The sequence below is a fragment of the Gavialis gangeticus genome, unplaced genomic scaffold, assembly GCF_001723915.1.
Source record: "Gavialis gangeticus isolate Ggan-Ray unplaced genomic scaffold, GavGan_comp1, whole genome shotgun sequence".
NCBI lineage: Eukaryota > Metazoa > Chordata > Crocodylia > Gavialidae > Gavialis > Gavialis gangeticus.
The window spans coordinates 98,722,511-98,739,810 of NW_017729025.1; the positions used below are offsets into that span (position 1 = coordinate 98,722,511).

The 17,300-nt window shown below is 48.7% G+C and overlaps 1 protein-coding gene across 1 annotated transcript in view; it reads left to right on the forward strand.

Moving 5' to 3' along the window:
• Positions 1–16,902, forward strand: part of AMBRA1 (autophagy and beclin 1 regulator 1) — a 181,619-nt gene extending 164,717 nt beyond the window's left edge. The window contains exons 18-20 of the mRNA XM_019519295.1: positions 724–816; positions 2,354–2,547; positions 15,227–16,902. Coding sequence (XP_019374840.1) covers positions 724–816; positions 2,354–2,547; positions 15,227–15,717 — 778 coding nt within the window. The 3' untranslated portion in view covers positions 15,718–16,902. The remainder of the gene's footprint in view (positions 1–723; positions 817–2,353; positions 2,548–15,226) is intronic.
• Positions 16,903–17,300: the final 398 nt, after the last annotated feature.

Here is a 17,300-nt window from a genome sequence, read left to right on the forward strand (position 1 = left end):
GCATAGCCCTTCCTGTGTCCTTTTGTGCCATATCGGATGTTAGATGTACCAGTCCTATTAGGCCCTATCTAGTCCATACCCTCGGGTGGAGGCTGGTGTGTCTGTCTAACCCATTATGTGGGTAGAGCCAAGCTGCTTCGTCCTCTGTTCCATAGAGCATTTTCCAATGCTGATGGGAGGCTTGCATGGACATTCCTGAATAAAGAAAAAGGGCCTTGTTTAGTAACTAGGCATTTAGTGGGAGTAATTGTTGCTCAGTGGAGTGAAATCTTGGCTAATTCCACAAAGACAAATACTCTTACTTTTCTTTTGGCTATTTGGACATGTAATTTGTGCGCACAGTTGTAGCAATTGCACATGTAAGTTGTGCAACTGCATTATTAGCACCATGGCTTGACATTGCTTTTCTTCAGAGCTAGCATTCCATGGAAAACAACAGGGCTGTCCTCTGCACTCCCGGCACTCTGTGCTGGGAGGCTCTTTGTGACAAAAAGCCCTTTCAATGAAAGTTTAAGCTGGATAGGAGCCTTTCCAAAGGAGTCCAGTAAACACCTTTTCCAGATCACCTTTGTGGTAGAGGCCTATGCTTCCAGCTCAGATGAGCTGGGTGCACAGGCTAGGTAAGGGATGAGCCATTGTCCCAGGATGCAGTGCAGCCAGCAGAGCACTTCTGTGGAATAAGATATCTTGTCTCCTAATGTTTTCTCCCTTTGGCATTTCAAGGGCCTTAAACTCTGGAGTTGAGTACTACTGGGACCAGCTGAATGAGACTGTCTTCACTGTGCCTTCCAGCAATAGGAGCACTGAGCGGACTGGGTGAGTCTCCTAGGGATGGACTTGACATGGTCAGTGAGAGCAGTGAGTGCTGCTTCCCTTCTTGTCAGGCTCTAGTACCTCTGGTGATGCTGCATCTTTGGGCTTTCCTCCTTTCCCCTTCTTGCCAGCAGTATTTAACACATAGCTTGCCTCTCAGTGCTGTCCAGCTAATGCCAACTGGCATTTTTCCAGTAGCAATATTCTGTGCCCACAGGTGCAGGTTGTGATATTGAAATTCATCTCTCACCCATGGCCTTGCTTGCCATCAATAATATCTTTAGGGAAAGTACTGGAGAACCACATCTGACTTGCTATGAAAACAATATGCAAAACAGTGCTGAGGAAGGTACCTGGAGAATTATGGGTTACCTGCACACACACATGCCCCCATGGTTGAGGTTGAGTTTCCTGCTTTTTTTAAACCAAGCTTTTCTATTTGGTATCTTAACTCAGGGATTTCAAGGAAATTAAACCTCAGAGCGCAGACCATGCTCTTTGCATGGTCTCATGCAAAGTCCTTGGTCTCATTGCAGGATGGAAGTCCCTCTTTTGTAAGATGGAGGTCCTTTCTCCTCTGCTAATACACTACTATTGCCTTGTGTAAGTGCACAGGTCTTGTGTGATGTCCTTGGGAGCCACTGCATGGTGGAAAATTTTAGACTTCACTCCCCCTTTCACTCCTTTCCCCTGTCAAGAGAGGTTTGACCAGCTCGGGAAGAAAGACATCTTTAGGAAAGACCTGGTTCCTTTTGGAGGACAGGAGAGCTGGGGCAGGTTTCAGAACCTCAGAAAAGCAGGTGGGATTAAGTAGAATGAGAGCTATGTGTTCGGATGACCTCTCCAGCAGCCCCTTCACAATTCCCAGCGCAGGCCAGTGCAGGGAAAAGCCTCTTTCCACTGTAAATGCTTAAAACCTGTAAAATTCACGTCAACGCTTTGCTCCTGAAAAGGAGCCAATAAGACAGCCCTGCTGACATTTACATTGCAGAAAGGAGAATCCTCTCTCCCAGAGAGCACAGGCTGAAATGCAAGCCAGGGCACAGGAAAGTTGATATGTGCATCTGACAAGCCATTGAGTTAAAGAGAAGGAAGAGATGTAGATTGTACCCTTGGGAGTAGAAGCATGTGTTTTGCCAAGTCTTCTGTAGCCTAGATCTACCTCTTGAGTCAGAGGAAGTTTCCATTATTATCCTTTCCCAGCCACTTGCTGCATTGCCTGCTGATTCGAGTGATGCCAGTGAAACCTACAGTTTGTTCCACAAACTTGGTGTGGCATGGCTGGTATCATACCAGCAAGCTCTTGGTGGGGTTGAAGGGCAGGAGGTTGAATAAGAGATCCCATGAGATAATCCCCCATGATTAAACTGCAACAAAATCCTGTGAGCAGTCAAAGAAGGAAGGAACTGACTGACAGTTTTACTCTGCCTACGAAGCATATTCAGATGGGACCAGCAGGTACCTGGCTAGGATACTTGCTGGGGATTGAGTGGTCAGGTCACCATTACTCTTGACTTGTTTGTTTTTTCTCTCTGTTCAGAACCAGCAGAGCCACATGGAGAACAGACAGAGACATGGGCCTAATGAACGCCATAGGCTTGCAGCCCCGGAACCCTACCACCTCGGTGACCTCACAGGGGACCCAAACCTTGGCTCCTCAGCTGCAGAATGCAGAGACTCAGACAGAGCGTGAGGTGCAGGAGCAAGGAGCTACCTCCTCAGGGACTGGAGAAGGTAGGAGCTTGAGCAGCAACCTTTTCACCAGCTACCCAGCATCTGCCAGATGGCAGGGAGCTCTTATACATAGGGGCCTGCTTAATTCTGGCTGAGGTGAGGGGAAAAATTGTGGGCTGCTTGCAGGGAGCCACACAATTTTCATGCTCTTTTTGTGACAGCACCCCCTCCCCCCCCCACCTCTGGCCAAGGGACCCTGGCAGCCCTGACTGTCACTGGTGACTAGCCAAGAGGGCTGTTGATCATGTGACCCCACCCTTAACCACTGATTGGCAGAGTGGGGCAGGGCTGCACAATAGGAAGCCCTCTCAGGTGATCAGCAGCAACAGACTACCAAAATTGTGGTGATCACCATTTTCTCAGAGTTCACAGAAACTGTTTTTTTTCATGATTTCTGTGAAAAACATGAAATCGTGAATAGGATAGATCCCTACTTATACATAAATCCCCAGTCCTTTGTTAATATCTTCATCTCGGCATCTTTCTGAAAAGAGGTCTCCAGCCTGAGCTGCCCTCTGCAATGTGGACCTGCTGTACTGGAGCTGGGATCCAGGTCTTGTGGGTTAGGTTCTCATTTAACAGAAAATCCCAGTTGGTGGTTCCTCTGTCTGTCTAGGCCTAGTAGTTGTCCTACTCATGACCCCTCCTTGCTAGCCTCTTGTAGACCTCTGCATTAGAGGACTAAGTGAGTCTTTCTCCTAAAGTATTTCTCCTTGAGTAAATCAGCAGTACTGGAGCTGCTCTTCTATGCTACCTGTTCTTCCTCTCAGAAAGAGAGGTGAGTAGTACTAATACTTTTCACTTTACGATTTCCCTTCAAGTCAAGCTAGGCTTCCTCATACAGCAATAGTCAGAAGGTCTCCTTGCTTTGTGGTGGTGTGGTGCTCACAGCTAGCTCCTCTAAGGAAAGCAGTAGTTTGATTTCAGAAGAGGTGACCAAGGGTATTTGGTTTCACGATGAAGCCTGTGTTGCAGGGAATGGGGTAGCTTGCTCAGGTGTTCTCTGTTCTGCTACAGAACAGAGAACACCTTCTGTAGTTCTTGCCACTGTAGGCAGCAGTCAGAGATACAAGTTTGCACTACTCAACTGCCAACATTTCAGTGTGGCATCAGTTAAGTAGGAAATTCCCTCTTGATCTGAGAGTGATTTCCAGCCAGCCTGTCTTGGTGGGTTCAGGGTTAACCTCCTGGCAGAGTTAGTGCAGCTGAAGGCATATGTACCATGGTGGAAATTACGCTAGCTAGGCAAATGCCAGGCCCATGGGAAGTATAGTCCCTGCCCCTTGGCTGAGTCTGATATGGTGCCTTAAGAAAGGGCATATAAGGAAACAATCTGCATGTAGAAAAGTAAATTCTGGTGGGTGTGCAGCCAGCGGTGGGACCCTAATTACCTCCAGGCAGTGACTAGGGCACGTGGCACTTTGTGGGGAGTCAGTGCTTTCACAGTGGAAACACTGTTCTTCAACCCTCCTCTCCCCAGCTATCATTATACCACCACCTGAAGGTTTGATTGTTTGCATTTGTAACAGGCTTTCCATCTTCAGACCCGGAAGCTGGTTTGCAGCCAGCCCTTAATCAATGTGGGAAGGGATTCTCTTGTGTAGAGCCTTGGGCACACTAGCCTAGAGCATGAACTGGGAAGACAGACTTGCTAAGACAGTGAAGTGGGGGTGTTGGGAAAGGCTGCTGAGGTGGAAAGTGCTGGGGAGCTTGCCTAGAGAGAGGTATGAATGTGTGGGATAACAGGGCAATGAAGGGGGGGGCTGTAGGAGATGTATTCCTACCTCAGCAGGTCGGGCTGGCAGTTTGCAGTGGGACCGAGAAGTTGGCTATAAAAATACAATTGGAAGCCAAGTGACTGGGTTGGGTACAGGTCAGTTTGTGGCGAGAGCCTAAGCCCTTGAATTTGTTTCAGGTGGTTCAGTTGGCTGACTGCTCTGTTCATGAAGCTTCCTCCCCTTTCGGTGCCTGCTTTGGAGTGCCACAAGTCTGGTGCTTGGAGAAGAGAGTGGAGTCCCCTCTCACCTCTCTATCTTATTCATAAAATGGTACCGTCAGCAAAGGTTCTTGGGTTTTATTGCTGGCTCAGCGACTGGTTCGTTAACTGACTTTTACCAGCAGCATAGACTAACACTCCCCTACCTACCACTTGAGTTTTGAGTTGCAAACTGATGCGGAAGCAGGCAGAAGAGATGAGCAGGACATTGTTCTTAAGTATCTCTGACTCAAGAGCAGCTCTGAATATGAGTGGAGGCACTCAGGTGCTCCACAAACGTAAGCTTGCTGGAGCACAGGGCAGTGAAATGCTGAAACTGGGTGACACTGGGATACTGCCAGGGAGCCCACTCCTTTCCCAAACATGAGTAGTCCCGTGTTCTCTGATGTGTGAAGTGGAAAGGCTGATTTGAATAGAATGGCCCACTTGGCTCTTCTGCAACTAGCATCCCAGCCAATTTACGAGTACACTCACAGCATTACTGACTCACCCCTTCCAAGAACCCAATACCACTTTGCATTAGCACAGCCTGAGACACTTGGAAACTGCTCTGTGAAATCATCTCTTGGTAACACCTCCTTTTCTTCTCTTGTACTGTCTGTGATGTTTTGCCTGTAATAACAGCAGAGGGGAGGGCATTGTTGTGTATTGGGAGCCATCCTTAGCAGCCACTCCAGTAGTGGGTAATATTGAATCTTCTCTAAGTGGGAGCCCCTTACTCTGTAGGTTTGTATTTGTCCTGAAGATTTCCTGATATCCCCTACCCTCTCCTCCTGCTTTCCTGAGTGCTACCAACATGATTAGAATTGGCAGTTTGGGGAACCACTGGGGTAACACTGGCTGTCTGTTTTTCCACCATGTCTCAGCCAGTCTACATTAGTATGAGCACCCTTGGAGCTGGATATTGGGCTTTTCCAGTGCCTTGCAATATTCAGCTACCTCAGGTTATTTTGAAAGTTGGCTTGTTTGCTACACTTGCCAAAATGGTGTGCCATTTGAAAGGGAACACAGCATTACCCAAGGAGCAACTGCATGTGAATTCCAGGCAGCCACTAAGTTAGTGTGTGACCTCGGGTAAGGAAATGAATTTGGCTGTAATATGGGACTAAGCCTTCTCTGCAGTACTGCCCCTGGTGGTGGGCAGGATTCATTAGTGTTTCATATAGAACTGAAGATGTCAGTCACCCTATAAGGACTGGCTAATAGCATTACTCAGCAGAATGAATGAAACAGATATGATTCTGGGCAGGTCCAAGGGTTGATTTAGTGACCAGCTTCATAATGTGAGGAAAGAAAAGAAATGTTTATTGCCAGGCTCTTCTGGAAACGGGAGCTTGATTTCTGGACCACCTGCTCTCCACTCTCCCTGTGCAGGAGATTCCACGTCGGGGTGCCTCGCACAGATGCGTGCTTACTGTAGAAAGAAATATGCAGAATTACGTCAGAAATCTAATTCAGCTCTGTCTGTGTGTATCCCTCCCCTCCCATGCTAAGCTCTACAGAAACTTTGCCTTTCTGATTATTTCCGTGCCTCCTTTGGAAGAATGCGTGTACAGTGAATTTATTAGAAGTAAATCCCCCTGACACGCGTTTCCTTTCCTGCTAGTTGATTGCTGCCTGTCACCTGTGAAGCATGCATAAGGCAGAGACACGAGTTTGGGTGAAAGGCTGCGAGAGGCACTAAGAAACATTTGAAAGATGCTTTGACTCATGAAACACTGTCTATCTTCTGCTTCATTTTAAACTAACAGATTTGGCAGAAATTATGATGGGACTCTGACATTGAGGCTCTCTTTAAATAAAAGCATTCAGCTGGAATTTGTTGTTCTTTCCCTTGAAATGGGGAGGAGAGAGGAAAAGAGCCTTGCCTGTGTAATGGTAGATTAAATCTCACTGAGTGCATAGGTTCCTGAATGAGTTACAATGAGGTAAACAAGGGCAGGTATTTACAGTGCATTAACCACACTGTGGTAACTGCCTGAGTGCACTTACCCCACAGTAATTTAAAGCAGTTACTATGGAGCAGCTGGTAAGCTATAAATCCCTGCCCTTCTTTACTTCACAATAACTTGTTTGTATGTCCATGCCTTTAGAGTCAGTGAGGAGCACCCTTGTTTGTGGATTAGCATGCCAGTGTGTTCACCTCTTAGAAACATGAGATCTAATCTAAACCACATCACTTGTGATGGCGGTATGGTGGTTCCTTTTTGGTCCCTAGGTAATGTTTGTCCACCTCGGACCCAACCCAGCTGTCAGTATTTGCCAAGAGAGGTCTGTGACCAGAATATTGAGGAAAAGTGCTGCGGGCCAGGATTGAGGACTGTTGGCAGAGCTGTGCGAGTGAAGCTGCCTGCAGTATATTGGGCCTCTGGCAGTAATTTTACAATTTTTAAATTCACTTAAATGAAACAACCTTGAGGGGAGATAAGCAAGTGCCATTTGTCATCCCAGCTTCTGTCTGTTGTTAGGAATTACCATTCAGATACTTAAATGCCCATTGAGCAAATCGGTGCAGTATGAGCTCAGAGAAGCGACCTGCTGTCCTTATGTCATCCTGCCAGTCCATTGGGTGATGAGGGCAGAGTGACTCTTGTCATTCAATGAGTTTCTCTGGTCTCTAATTCGATTGAAATCAAACCAACTTGTTTACAGCCCAGAACAAATAAGTGTTGACCCAGGCGCTTCTGGGTGTTGCTTCTCTTAACTTGACGAGCTGGATGCTTTCAAGTGATGAAAAGAGGTTCTGAAAATAGGAAACTGAATAGGGCAGGGAAAGAAACTGCGAGTAGTTAGGAGATATGCCATATGGATACATTTCTCACAAGCCCCTAGCATGATGGAGTAAATGAAGCATCTTCTGAAGACCTCAGCAGTGCTCACAGAGCAAAGGCACATCATCTGTGCATGTTTCTGGTACCTATGGATACTCTGTAACATGTTCCTTTGAAGTGGTTAGAAAATGAGCACTGACTGGTGCAGAAGTGGGGACTCTGTGCCTTGTGAAGACTGTTAGAAAATGGCCATATCATTCTGCTAAGACCGAACAAATTGTTTTTGTGCTGTTGTCCTATATAAAGTGATTGTTGGAATCCATGGAACTGGAAGCCAGTATTCCTAGAGTCCTGGCTTCTGACTTTCAAAGTAGAACCACAGGCAATCCTAAACCTTTCAGTGCCTGGGTTTATCCATCAGTAACATATGCATTATAATATATATTGTAGTGTTAAGAATATCCATTTCTGTTTACAAGAGATCCTGTAACAGATGCTACCCAGGGAGAGCAGGGTATTTTCTAGTGGCATGTTCTATTCAAGTTTTTGCAGCATTCTCTCAAGAAAATGACTTTCCATGCAGGAAAGCGGATGATACTCTTCAGTTCTGCCTATAAAATGAATGCATCCCTGTGACCTGCCAAGATGAGATGCTGCTTGTGCTGGTGTTCTGAATACAATTATGCCTTTTCTCTCACCCTCTATGGAGTTTGAGGGTACCCTGGATCTGTGTGCTCAGTTGGGAGAGAAAAACAAGGAGCGGTATCTGTGACCTCAGAACAGGACACTGCGTGTCACTGTCAGTAAGGTGTGGAGGACTGCAAGTTCATTCTGCCTGAGAAATGAAACAGTTAACAATGCTGAAATTTTTAATTAGCCGCAAACAACTGAGTTAACTGGATAGTTCACACCTTTGAGCTATTGCTCCAAGTTTGCAGGCATCTCTGCATTACCTACTCTCGGTACTCATTTTTTAAATGTTTGTTTGCTAGACAATCACCTTGCTGGGGTCGTTTGACCCCAGTACTCTTTCCTGCTATGGCAGGGAGTCGGACTTAATGATCTGCTCAGGTCCCTTCCGACCCTACTAACTATGAAACTATAATAACTAGAGATTTTAAGTAAAAGGGAAGCTTGGATTTTTGAAGCAAGGAACATATTGAGGGGAGGTGCAAAGTATGCTGCTCCACTGAACAGCTGCCTATTGGGTCTGTGCTATTCTTGTGTTATGATGCCATTCCCTACATGGAAAGATAAATGTCACACCCACTGCATGTCTTGGAGAAGGTGCTTTGCTTCCTCTGATAGCTGGAAAGTTCCTGCCCTGTGCCTCCAAGCCCTATTTGAGCCCATTATAAGATTCCTCTTTGTTTGCCTTTTTCATACAAAATACTTGCCTTCCTAAAGCCATTTTAGCCCAGGACTTCTGAACTGGGGTCCAATAGTTGGGGAGTAGGGTTCTGCCATGCTCAGTCACACCTTGTCAAGGCCAATTGCACAGACAGAACCACCTAAGATGGGCATCGAGGTGTGGGATGCTTGTAGATTTGCATGCATTTTGGAACAGGAATAGGATTTTTTACAATCCTTAGAAGTACAAAACAACCTCCATACAAAGGCAGCATCCTTTAATCCATTGCATTCCATGGGGAAGCCCAAGCATGCTGGCGTTAGGCTTTCTGAAGGGCTCTGTGGTCAGATTCTGTGGCTGACAAAGGTGTGCAACTGATTTGTCCCAATCCCATGTTATATGGCAAAGTAAACCAAGTGTTTCAGGATTAGCTGCTACTCCAGGATGAATTCTGACACAGAAATAGCCCAGGTGGAAGATGAGCAGCTGTTCCTTCCCTGTGCATGATGCCTGCATGCGCACTCCATTCAGTGCCTGCACTTTGTAAGCTGCCTTGCCTCTGATGTGCTGTAGGGTCTTTGCTGCTTTTCGTGACCCGACAAAAGCACAGCCTTTATTTGTTGGTTTAGGCTGTGCCACTCTAGGGAGAACATTATAGAGGTATCTGCTTTGCCAGTTGTTACTGGTAGCAATTTTTCACTTGTAACTCATTGCTATTTGTTTTGAGGGGTGCTGTTAACCAAGGGTCTGATGGTCCACAGGGAAAGAGTTGGGGCCAGGTGGAGTTTCTGTTCCTGAGTCTCAGTCTGATTGCTCCTCCCGCGATAAGCTGCTAAGAAATGTGTCGTTAAGTTATGGAATCGGGACTTGCTTATTCTCTGAATGGACAGCAGCCTCAAACCCTGGACCACCCTTTAGCCACAGTGAAGGAATGTGGGAAAGAGTAGTGTGGGTTGTTCTGCCCCTGCGGAAGAGTTCATGTGGAATATGTGCTCCCAGTGTGTGAAAACACCAGAATCAGGAGCATCATTTGGCAATCCTGTTGGCTAAGTCCATAGGAGGCTGTGTGGGGAGACAGTTATTAAGTATTAACAGCCGACGCAGTTAAGAACTAGTGTGCCTGCCCCTAGTCCATATTAAATGGCTTGGATTTCTAGAGCTTCCCATGTCTAGTGTTGCCAGATGCTTAGCAACAAAGGCCGTACGACTAGGTTTACGAGGAGTCTGAGGCACCAAAGTCTAAAATCATGATGCTCAAAACTCCCATTTAGCTACAGCTTAATCCTGGAGGCACCTAATGGCTTACGGTGCTCAAGGTTTTGACATTTAAAGGTCTCCAGCTGCCTAAAATTGTGCTTCTGGGTCTTGACAGTGCTAAATGTCTTTGGGTCTTGCTCATGCCTATGCCCCATCAGTATTCACAAACAAGGTCTTCCTTCACCTGGGGGTCTTGATGCACATTCTCAAAAAAGGCCTGCTGAGCCTAGCTCTGCACAGCCAATAGGTTGTGCAGTCTACTCCCCACTCAGGCTGAAAACATGGCTGTGCATGTTAAGGCCGCATACTTTCCCTTTCTAACAAATCTTAGTAATTAGAGCATTCATATTGTGAAAAGCCCAGGCCCTTCTCAGCCTGAGGGGGGTCAAACTGGCATCTCTGACTCTCCAGGGCAGTGTCCTAACAGGCGGATCTCATGCTTTTGTTTTCTACATCTAATAGTCATTGCAAAAAAATATTACATGTCCTTGGAGCAGGGATTGGGACCTAGAGTGTTCAGTAGCCTGGCAGCTCAGGCAAACTTCTGGGACACGGATCATTTGAGTTCCCTCCAACAAAGGAAGGAGTTGAACACAAAGTGTTCATACTTGTGCATGGGCTTATATCTCACTGGTATTAGAATGGGGAAACAGTAGCTCTGCCTTCTGCTGCCCTATTTTGAATGAAAGCCAAAGCCTTTTCTTAGTTCCCTTAGAGAGAGGGTGTAGGTCCCTACTCTCAGAAGGGGATTCAGGGCTATTAATCCTAAGTGGATGGAGATTTTAGCCCATGTCTGATGCATGGGGCTGGGATTCTACTGCAGGGATGTCAACTCTTCCTTCCGAGCAGACTTGAGCCTTCCCTAGTCCCTGATTCCTGCACTTGCCTCCTCTGGCCTCCCACAGTCTCATCCCACATGTTCTCCAGAATGTAGCTACAAAGATCCTTTTACCCCATCTGGCCCTTGCTCCAGTCCCAACACTAGGCTCATCACCAGGGATCTGGATTTTCTGTTTACTACTTAAAAACATGGATTTTCTACTTTTAAGGAAAAAACCCTTATTTTCTCCTTTAAGGGAGAAAAATTCAGAAAACAGCAGGTTCCCCTTATAGATTGGCAGGATTCCAGCAAGAGGAGGGTGATTACAGGCAAGGGGGAAGCAGAAGGATGGTGATCACAGGCAAGGGGTGCCATGTGCATGTGTGTGTGCACATATGCATGTGGCAGCCACACAGCATATAGAGCAGCTCTTGGAACTCCCTCCAGGTAAGTCTGGAGGAGGGAGGGCAGATTAAGGCCCTCACGGTGAGGGTGGGGCTGTGCCTGGGGCTGGAGGTGCTGCCCAGCTGGGCCATGTGTGGGGCCTAGGGCCCGGGCGGGAATGTGGGGCCCAGCTGGGGGAGCAGGATGGAACCACTGGTGGTTCATCTAGAGGGAGCGGGGGGCCTGGCTCCCCACTCTGTGCACACTCCCAAGAAGGGTGGCATGGAGGGGCATGTGCCTCCCAGATTTGTGTGGGGTGGGGGCGGATGCAGGCTGTCCACTGCAGGCTCAGGGCTCCCTGAACAGACCAGAAGGAGAGCGGGGGGGCAGGGGCAGGCTTGGTACCACTGTTGGGAGCCCTATGCTGGTTGTGCCACCTTGGCAAGGCACACCCTATCCACCCAGCAGCAGCAGGGGGCACAGCCAGTGTGGGACTTCTGATGGCAGGACCAAGCCTGCCTGCCAATATTTGCTCTGTCCCGCCCTGTCCTGCCTGCTGGGCTGCAGAGGCCCCAGAGGGAGGGCAGCAAAGTGGGGAGCTCCAAGCCTGCTGCCAGCAGCCCACATTCTCAACCCTCCCTGTCCCCCAAGCTCCACTCTGGCCATGCCACTTGTGGGAGGTGGGGGGCAGAGGGCTGCAGGCTCTGGCCCTGATTCCATAGCCCTGGCAGCTGGGGGGGGCCTCCTGTCAGGGCTGGGTGGGGTGGGGTGGGGTAGGGGGCTGTGGCTTGGGAGTGAGGGGCAACAGCACGGACAGAGTACTGGCTTATCAGGGCTGCTCAGTGCCACAAAATGGGGGCAAAACTGCAGCTGGACCCACATCCTGGTGATCAATGAGGCAGGGGAGCTCTGATTTTTCTGTGATTAAAAAAACAAAAATCTAACACCAAAATTTATGGATAGTTAAAATTTATTTTATTATAATGATTGAGGCACTGGTAAACTTCCAAATTTCTTTAAAATTGTAAGTATATCAATACAACATTGTGTTCAACTGATACCTATATATAGTGGCATTTCATTTTTTTTGTGAAAAAATGTAGATTTGGATTTTTTTTAACGGGAGAATTTGCTATTTTTAAACCAAGCAAACCAGGATCCCTGGTCATCTCCATTCTTTCACAAGCCAGACCCTTTTCCAAAGGAGTATCATAACATGAGAGTATTCATTCCTCTGACCTCCCCCTCCTTTCACCAGCAAATTTTGGGGTGGTTGCAGCTCCCCTGTAGCCCCTGCCCAGCACCACTGTGCACCCTGAATGCAGCCCTGCCCCCACCGGAAAGAGCCCATCCCACCCTGTGCAGATCTGGGGGCACACCGCCCCTGCCCCATGCCCTCCTGGATGAGTGGCAGGAGCAGCGGCAGAAGCTGCCAGATGAGCAGGCAAGTGCCAGATGAGCTGCTGGACCAGCAGCTCCGGCATGAGCAATAGGAGCCGCCTCCCCTCCCCGCATCCCCCAAACAAGCCACGGCTCCGTCCCATGCCCACCCTGCCCCGGCTGGGCAGTGCTTGCCCCAGTCCCAGCCCCACTCCTCCCTCACCGCAGGGGCCTTGATCTGCCCCACACCCCTTCCCTTCTCCTCCTCTTCCACACCACCAAACTTACCAGCTGGATGCAACTCTTAAAGCTGCTGGGCTGGTATCGGAAATCGGATTGGTATTGGCCGATGTGCCTCCTTAAAAATCAACTATTACTATTGGCCCCAAAAATCTGTATTGGTACACCCCTAATGAGCAACTAATGTGCTTTTCTGCAAACTCAGCCATAGAAAATCCAGTGACCCTGGCATCAAACCCATTGCAGATACTTGAATAGAGGCATTTCATTCAGGAAGATCCCTCCAGTCTGGATTTAGAGGTTCCAGATATGGAGCAGGCCAGTTCTACCAATGCTGGCTTACCCCTACTATTAAACTGTGCTCCCATGTCCTCCTTGAGATCATTATATTCATCCCTGGCATTTGCAGTACTTCTACAACAGCACTGGGTGGGGAAGGGTTTGTCTATACACAGATTGTGCCTCCCTGCTGTGGGTGCAGTTGTATCGGAGTAAAAGTGCTTGATATTAGGACAGCTGTTATGGTACCAGAAGAAGTAAAGTAATTTCTATTGAAGAAATTGCATCCACATTAGAGGCTGTACTTAACTGTTCTGAGGAGGGAGCCCATATGGGTTAGGCAGCTGGTCGTAGGCTCCTTCATTATAAATGTGACGTCTGCACCACAATCATGAGCAGCCACGAGTTTGGCCTTGCGGGCAGTGGGGTGTTTTGTTTTTAAACTCCCTTCCTGCTCTTAGCCTCTTGCATTTGTGTTCAGTCCTGGCTCCAGGGGAGCACACTGCACTCTTCTCGCTCCTAATCAGCACAGTGATGGCTCTATGGAGCTGGGAGCAAGATTTATCTCTTTAATAAGATGGGAAGGATCCCTCTGCCGAATGATTCCATCGTGTTCCAGTGAATAAGAGTCTTTTCCCAAACAACCCGGATGAGGTTTGCAGTTAATGGCATGTGCTGACAAATGGATCAGTGCCAGAGCTTCGTGTCCTGGCGATTTTTTTTGTTGTTCTTCAGGCTGTGCTTTGTTTGGGTTTTTGTTGTTATTAGTTTGTTTCTTTTTGTTTTGTGGCATTTTATTCTTTGCAGTGCAGTTTCTTTCAGTGAGAAGCAGATGCAGTGCTGATCCCTGTCCCCCTCGCCCAATTGCCTAGCACAGCCTAACCAATGCTCTGCTGCAATGGAAGAGTCAGCAGACAAAGACCAGGAGTCTTAAAAGTAAAGCACATGCCCAGACACTTGGGTGTCTTCCCTGTTGTGATAGTTTTCAGGTTCAGATCTTGGCCTCTGACTGTCCTGGTGTTAGTCACCATCCATTGGAAGCGTGACCTCTCCCTGTACTGATAGTCTCCTCTGGGGGATTCTCAGCGAGATAGGGGGCAGAAAGACACATGGCACCTCTCACGATTTGACAGTTTGGTTCATTGTGGTGTAGGGCTGAGCTGGGCTCTTCCTCTTCAGGCCCCAGGGACTCACTGACCTTTCCCATAGCTGGGAGGAAACTCTCTGCCTCTGACCTTTTCTCTCTACACCTGGCTGGCTTAATAAGTGCATCCTTCCCAGGCTCTGCTGTGTGATTCTCAAGGAGGACATTTCCCTTTCCCTATAGCGCAGGAGAGCCCAGGACAAGTGGGAGCCTATGTGGCAGTGAGGATTCCCCTCAGTGGGACCTGCATAAGGCCTGTTGTTAATCCTCTGTGGCTCTCCAGTGTGTGACCCTATCCTGTTTCTTCTTTCCTGGAGGAACAGCTCTCCCGTTGTAGGTGGTGCATGTGGCAGCAGCACAGGGAAGGTGCTCTGCTGCCTCTTGTCCAGCAGACAGGCTTTACAATATGAACTGTCATCTCTGCGGCCTTACTGTGGACTTCATGGGCCTGGCCACTGGCCTGGGCTCGGGAGCAGCACTGGAGCTCCCAGTGCTGCTGACTCTCAGGTGGCATGAGCTGCTGTAATGGGATACAGTATCTTCTGGATTGTGGTCCGTGACAGCAGAGTGAGATTCCTTCTGACGTGTGGTGGCTGATCCCATGGCTTGCTGGGGGGAGGGCGGGGAGAGTAGTATATGGAGGCTGCAGCTTACTTGAAGATGTAGTTTCACTGTTTTTGTATGGTGGCATTCTGGCTTTGGTGCTTGGACACTAGCTGTCCCAGCATTAGGGCCCTTTGGACAAGGCAGTATTACCTACCCCTGGTGGCAACTTGCAGGGCTTGTCTAGTTCTCTTTGCTATGATCTGGCTGCTGTGAGGCTTTTTTCTGCCAGGCGCATGTTATTAGAATCAAATTCTTTTTGGTTGGCCTGCGGGTAAAGATTAAAATACAGTTAAACTCCAGGAGTTAAATGCTGCGTGCCTCCAGATGAGATGGAGCGCCCTGGGGCTGGTCTTCTCCCTGAGTCCTGGGGCACCAGGCTGTGTTTGCCCACCCTATTCCTCTCCTTTCCAGCTGACAAGTGCACCAAAGCCTCTTCTGCTTTCTCTTTCAGGAGAAGGTCCTGAATATGGGGCCAGTGGGGAAGATGCCCTTACCAGGATCCAGCGGCTGATGGCTGAGGGTGGCATGACCGCTGTGGTCCAGCGAGAGCAGAGCACCACCATGGCGTCCATGGGTGGCTTTGGCAACAACATCATTGTGAGCCACCGGATTCACCGCAGCTCTCAGACAGGGGTGGAGTCCACCGGAGCTGATGGCACCACAGCACAGCAGTCCACCTCGCACCAGCTGGCAGCTGAGCTGGAGGGCCGAATCCTTTCCGAATCCATGCAACTGTCAGAACATGGCCTGAGCCCGCGGACAGCCTCTGGTGGGAGCGAAGGTCAAGGAAGCGATGGGCAGGACCTGCCAGAGCAGGCCCAGTCCTTGATGGACACGGAGGGACCAGTTGAATACAGTGACCTAACTAATAATAACCATCTTCCTGACAGTACCAACTTCTCTAGTACCGACAGCACCAGTGGGGGGTCGCGAAACAGGTAGAGAAGAATTGTATGTTGGTGCTACCCTTGTACTGCTCAGCAGAGACCTGTACCTCACAGCTGGCCAGGAGTTGGAAGAATAGTGGGGGTGGGGGACTGAGGCTCTGACAAGATTTTGGTTGTTTAGAGGACATCTGTACTGGGGAAGGGGGGAGGGGGAGGAATGGGGAATGGAAGGGCAGTCGTCAAATCTTTAGGGGCAGTAAGGGGGAAGAAGCTTTATTCTCTTAGCTCCCAGTGCCCATGTTTTGCTGCACAGTTTCTACAAGAACATTGACCAGCCCTACCAGTGTTTGGTTGAGCCTTGTGTCCTTCGGCAAGCCACTGTAATCTCCTTAGCTTGGCCCTAACCCTGCAGTGCTGTGAATGTTTCCCTCTCTAAAACAGTTAGTTTCTCCTTCCTTCCTCCCACCCACCAGGATCGATCAGGCAAGGGCCTGCAGCATCCCCCCAGGGACAAACCACATGATTGGATGTCCAGTATTGATTGCCCCAGTGGTGTTGGAGTGGAGGAGTCTTCCAGGCCTGAGTCCCACTCCATGGCATTGAACTGGTGCCCCTCCAGGATATGGAGCATTTTAGTAGCTTGAAAAAACACTATTCCTAGCCAGTTGGCAGTTTTCAGTGGGCTTGAGCTGGAACAGAAGCCAGGCTTGGACTTTAGTAGTCACTGTGCTCTGGAACCTTTCAAAAGTGAAGACCTGAGTGTCAGCTTAAGTTTGTGATTGGGAACCTGACTGGAGCTGCCACAGGTGAGGAAAGGGAATCAGGGCTAGGTGTGCAGGGATGGCTCCCTAGTAAAGATAAAGTTTACTCAAGGGTAATCTAGTAGTTCATGCACCCAGCTGTGCCAATATTAATGAGCCATCCTGGCAGTATTGCAGTGCCAGGACTGGGTTGCACTTCCTCAGTAGGTGGCAGGGAGGGTTTCTCAGCTCTAGGTCAGGGTGTGAGGTATGGGTCTGTGATGTACGGTGTTGCATGTGAAATCTTGACCTTGTACATGTAGTTTCTAGTGGAGAAATCAAGGCTCTGATACTTTTGTTTTTAGTCTAAAATGTGATTTTCCTTTTCGTTTGTAACTCTCCCTCCTCACAGACTTTGTGGCAGGAGGGTGGGGGGGAGAGTGTGAGTGCTAACGAGGGAAACACCAAAGATCAATGTCATTAAAACATGACAAACCCTTTTCTGGCCTGCTGTCTTTTCTTGGTGAGTGTGTCTGAGTGCTTGGTCATGGCAAGGTCCCTTCTGGCTTAGAGGCTGCAAGTGTCTTATGAATGTGCAAACCCTGCATCCTCCTTCCCCATCAGGAAGAAGGGTACAGGCTAATGCCTTTGAGGTAGGTAGGCCTAAGGCCCGAAAGAGTTGCTTTCAGAGGTGGGGCTATTGCTTCAGAGTCCTGTTTTGATCACAAGGCAGCTACACATACACACCTCTGCTCTCCCAGTGCCTCCTACAGCAAAGAAAAGGATGTATTCCCCCTCCCCCTCTGCAATCCTGCTACAGGGACATACCCCCTCCCTCGGAGTAGATGGTTATCTGTTTGCCAGCCTCCTGTGAAGGGGAGGAGAGCTGATTTCCTGC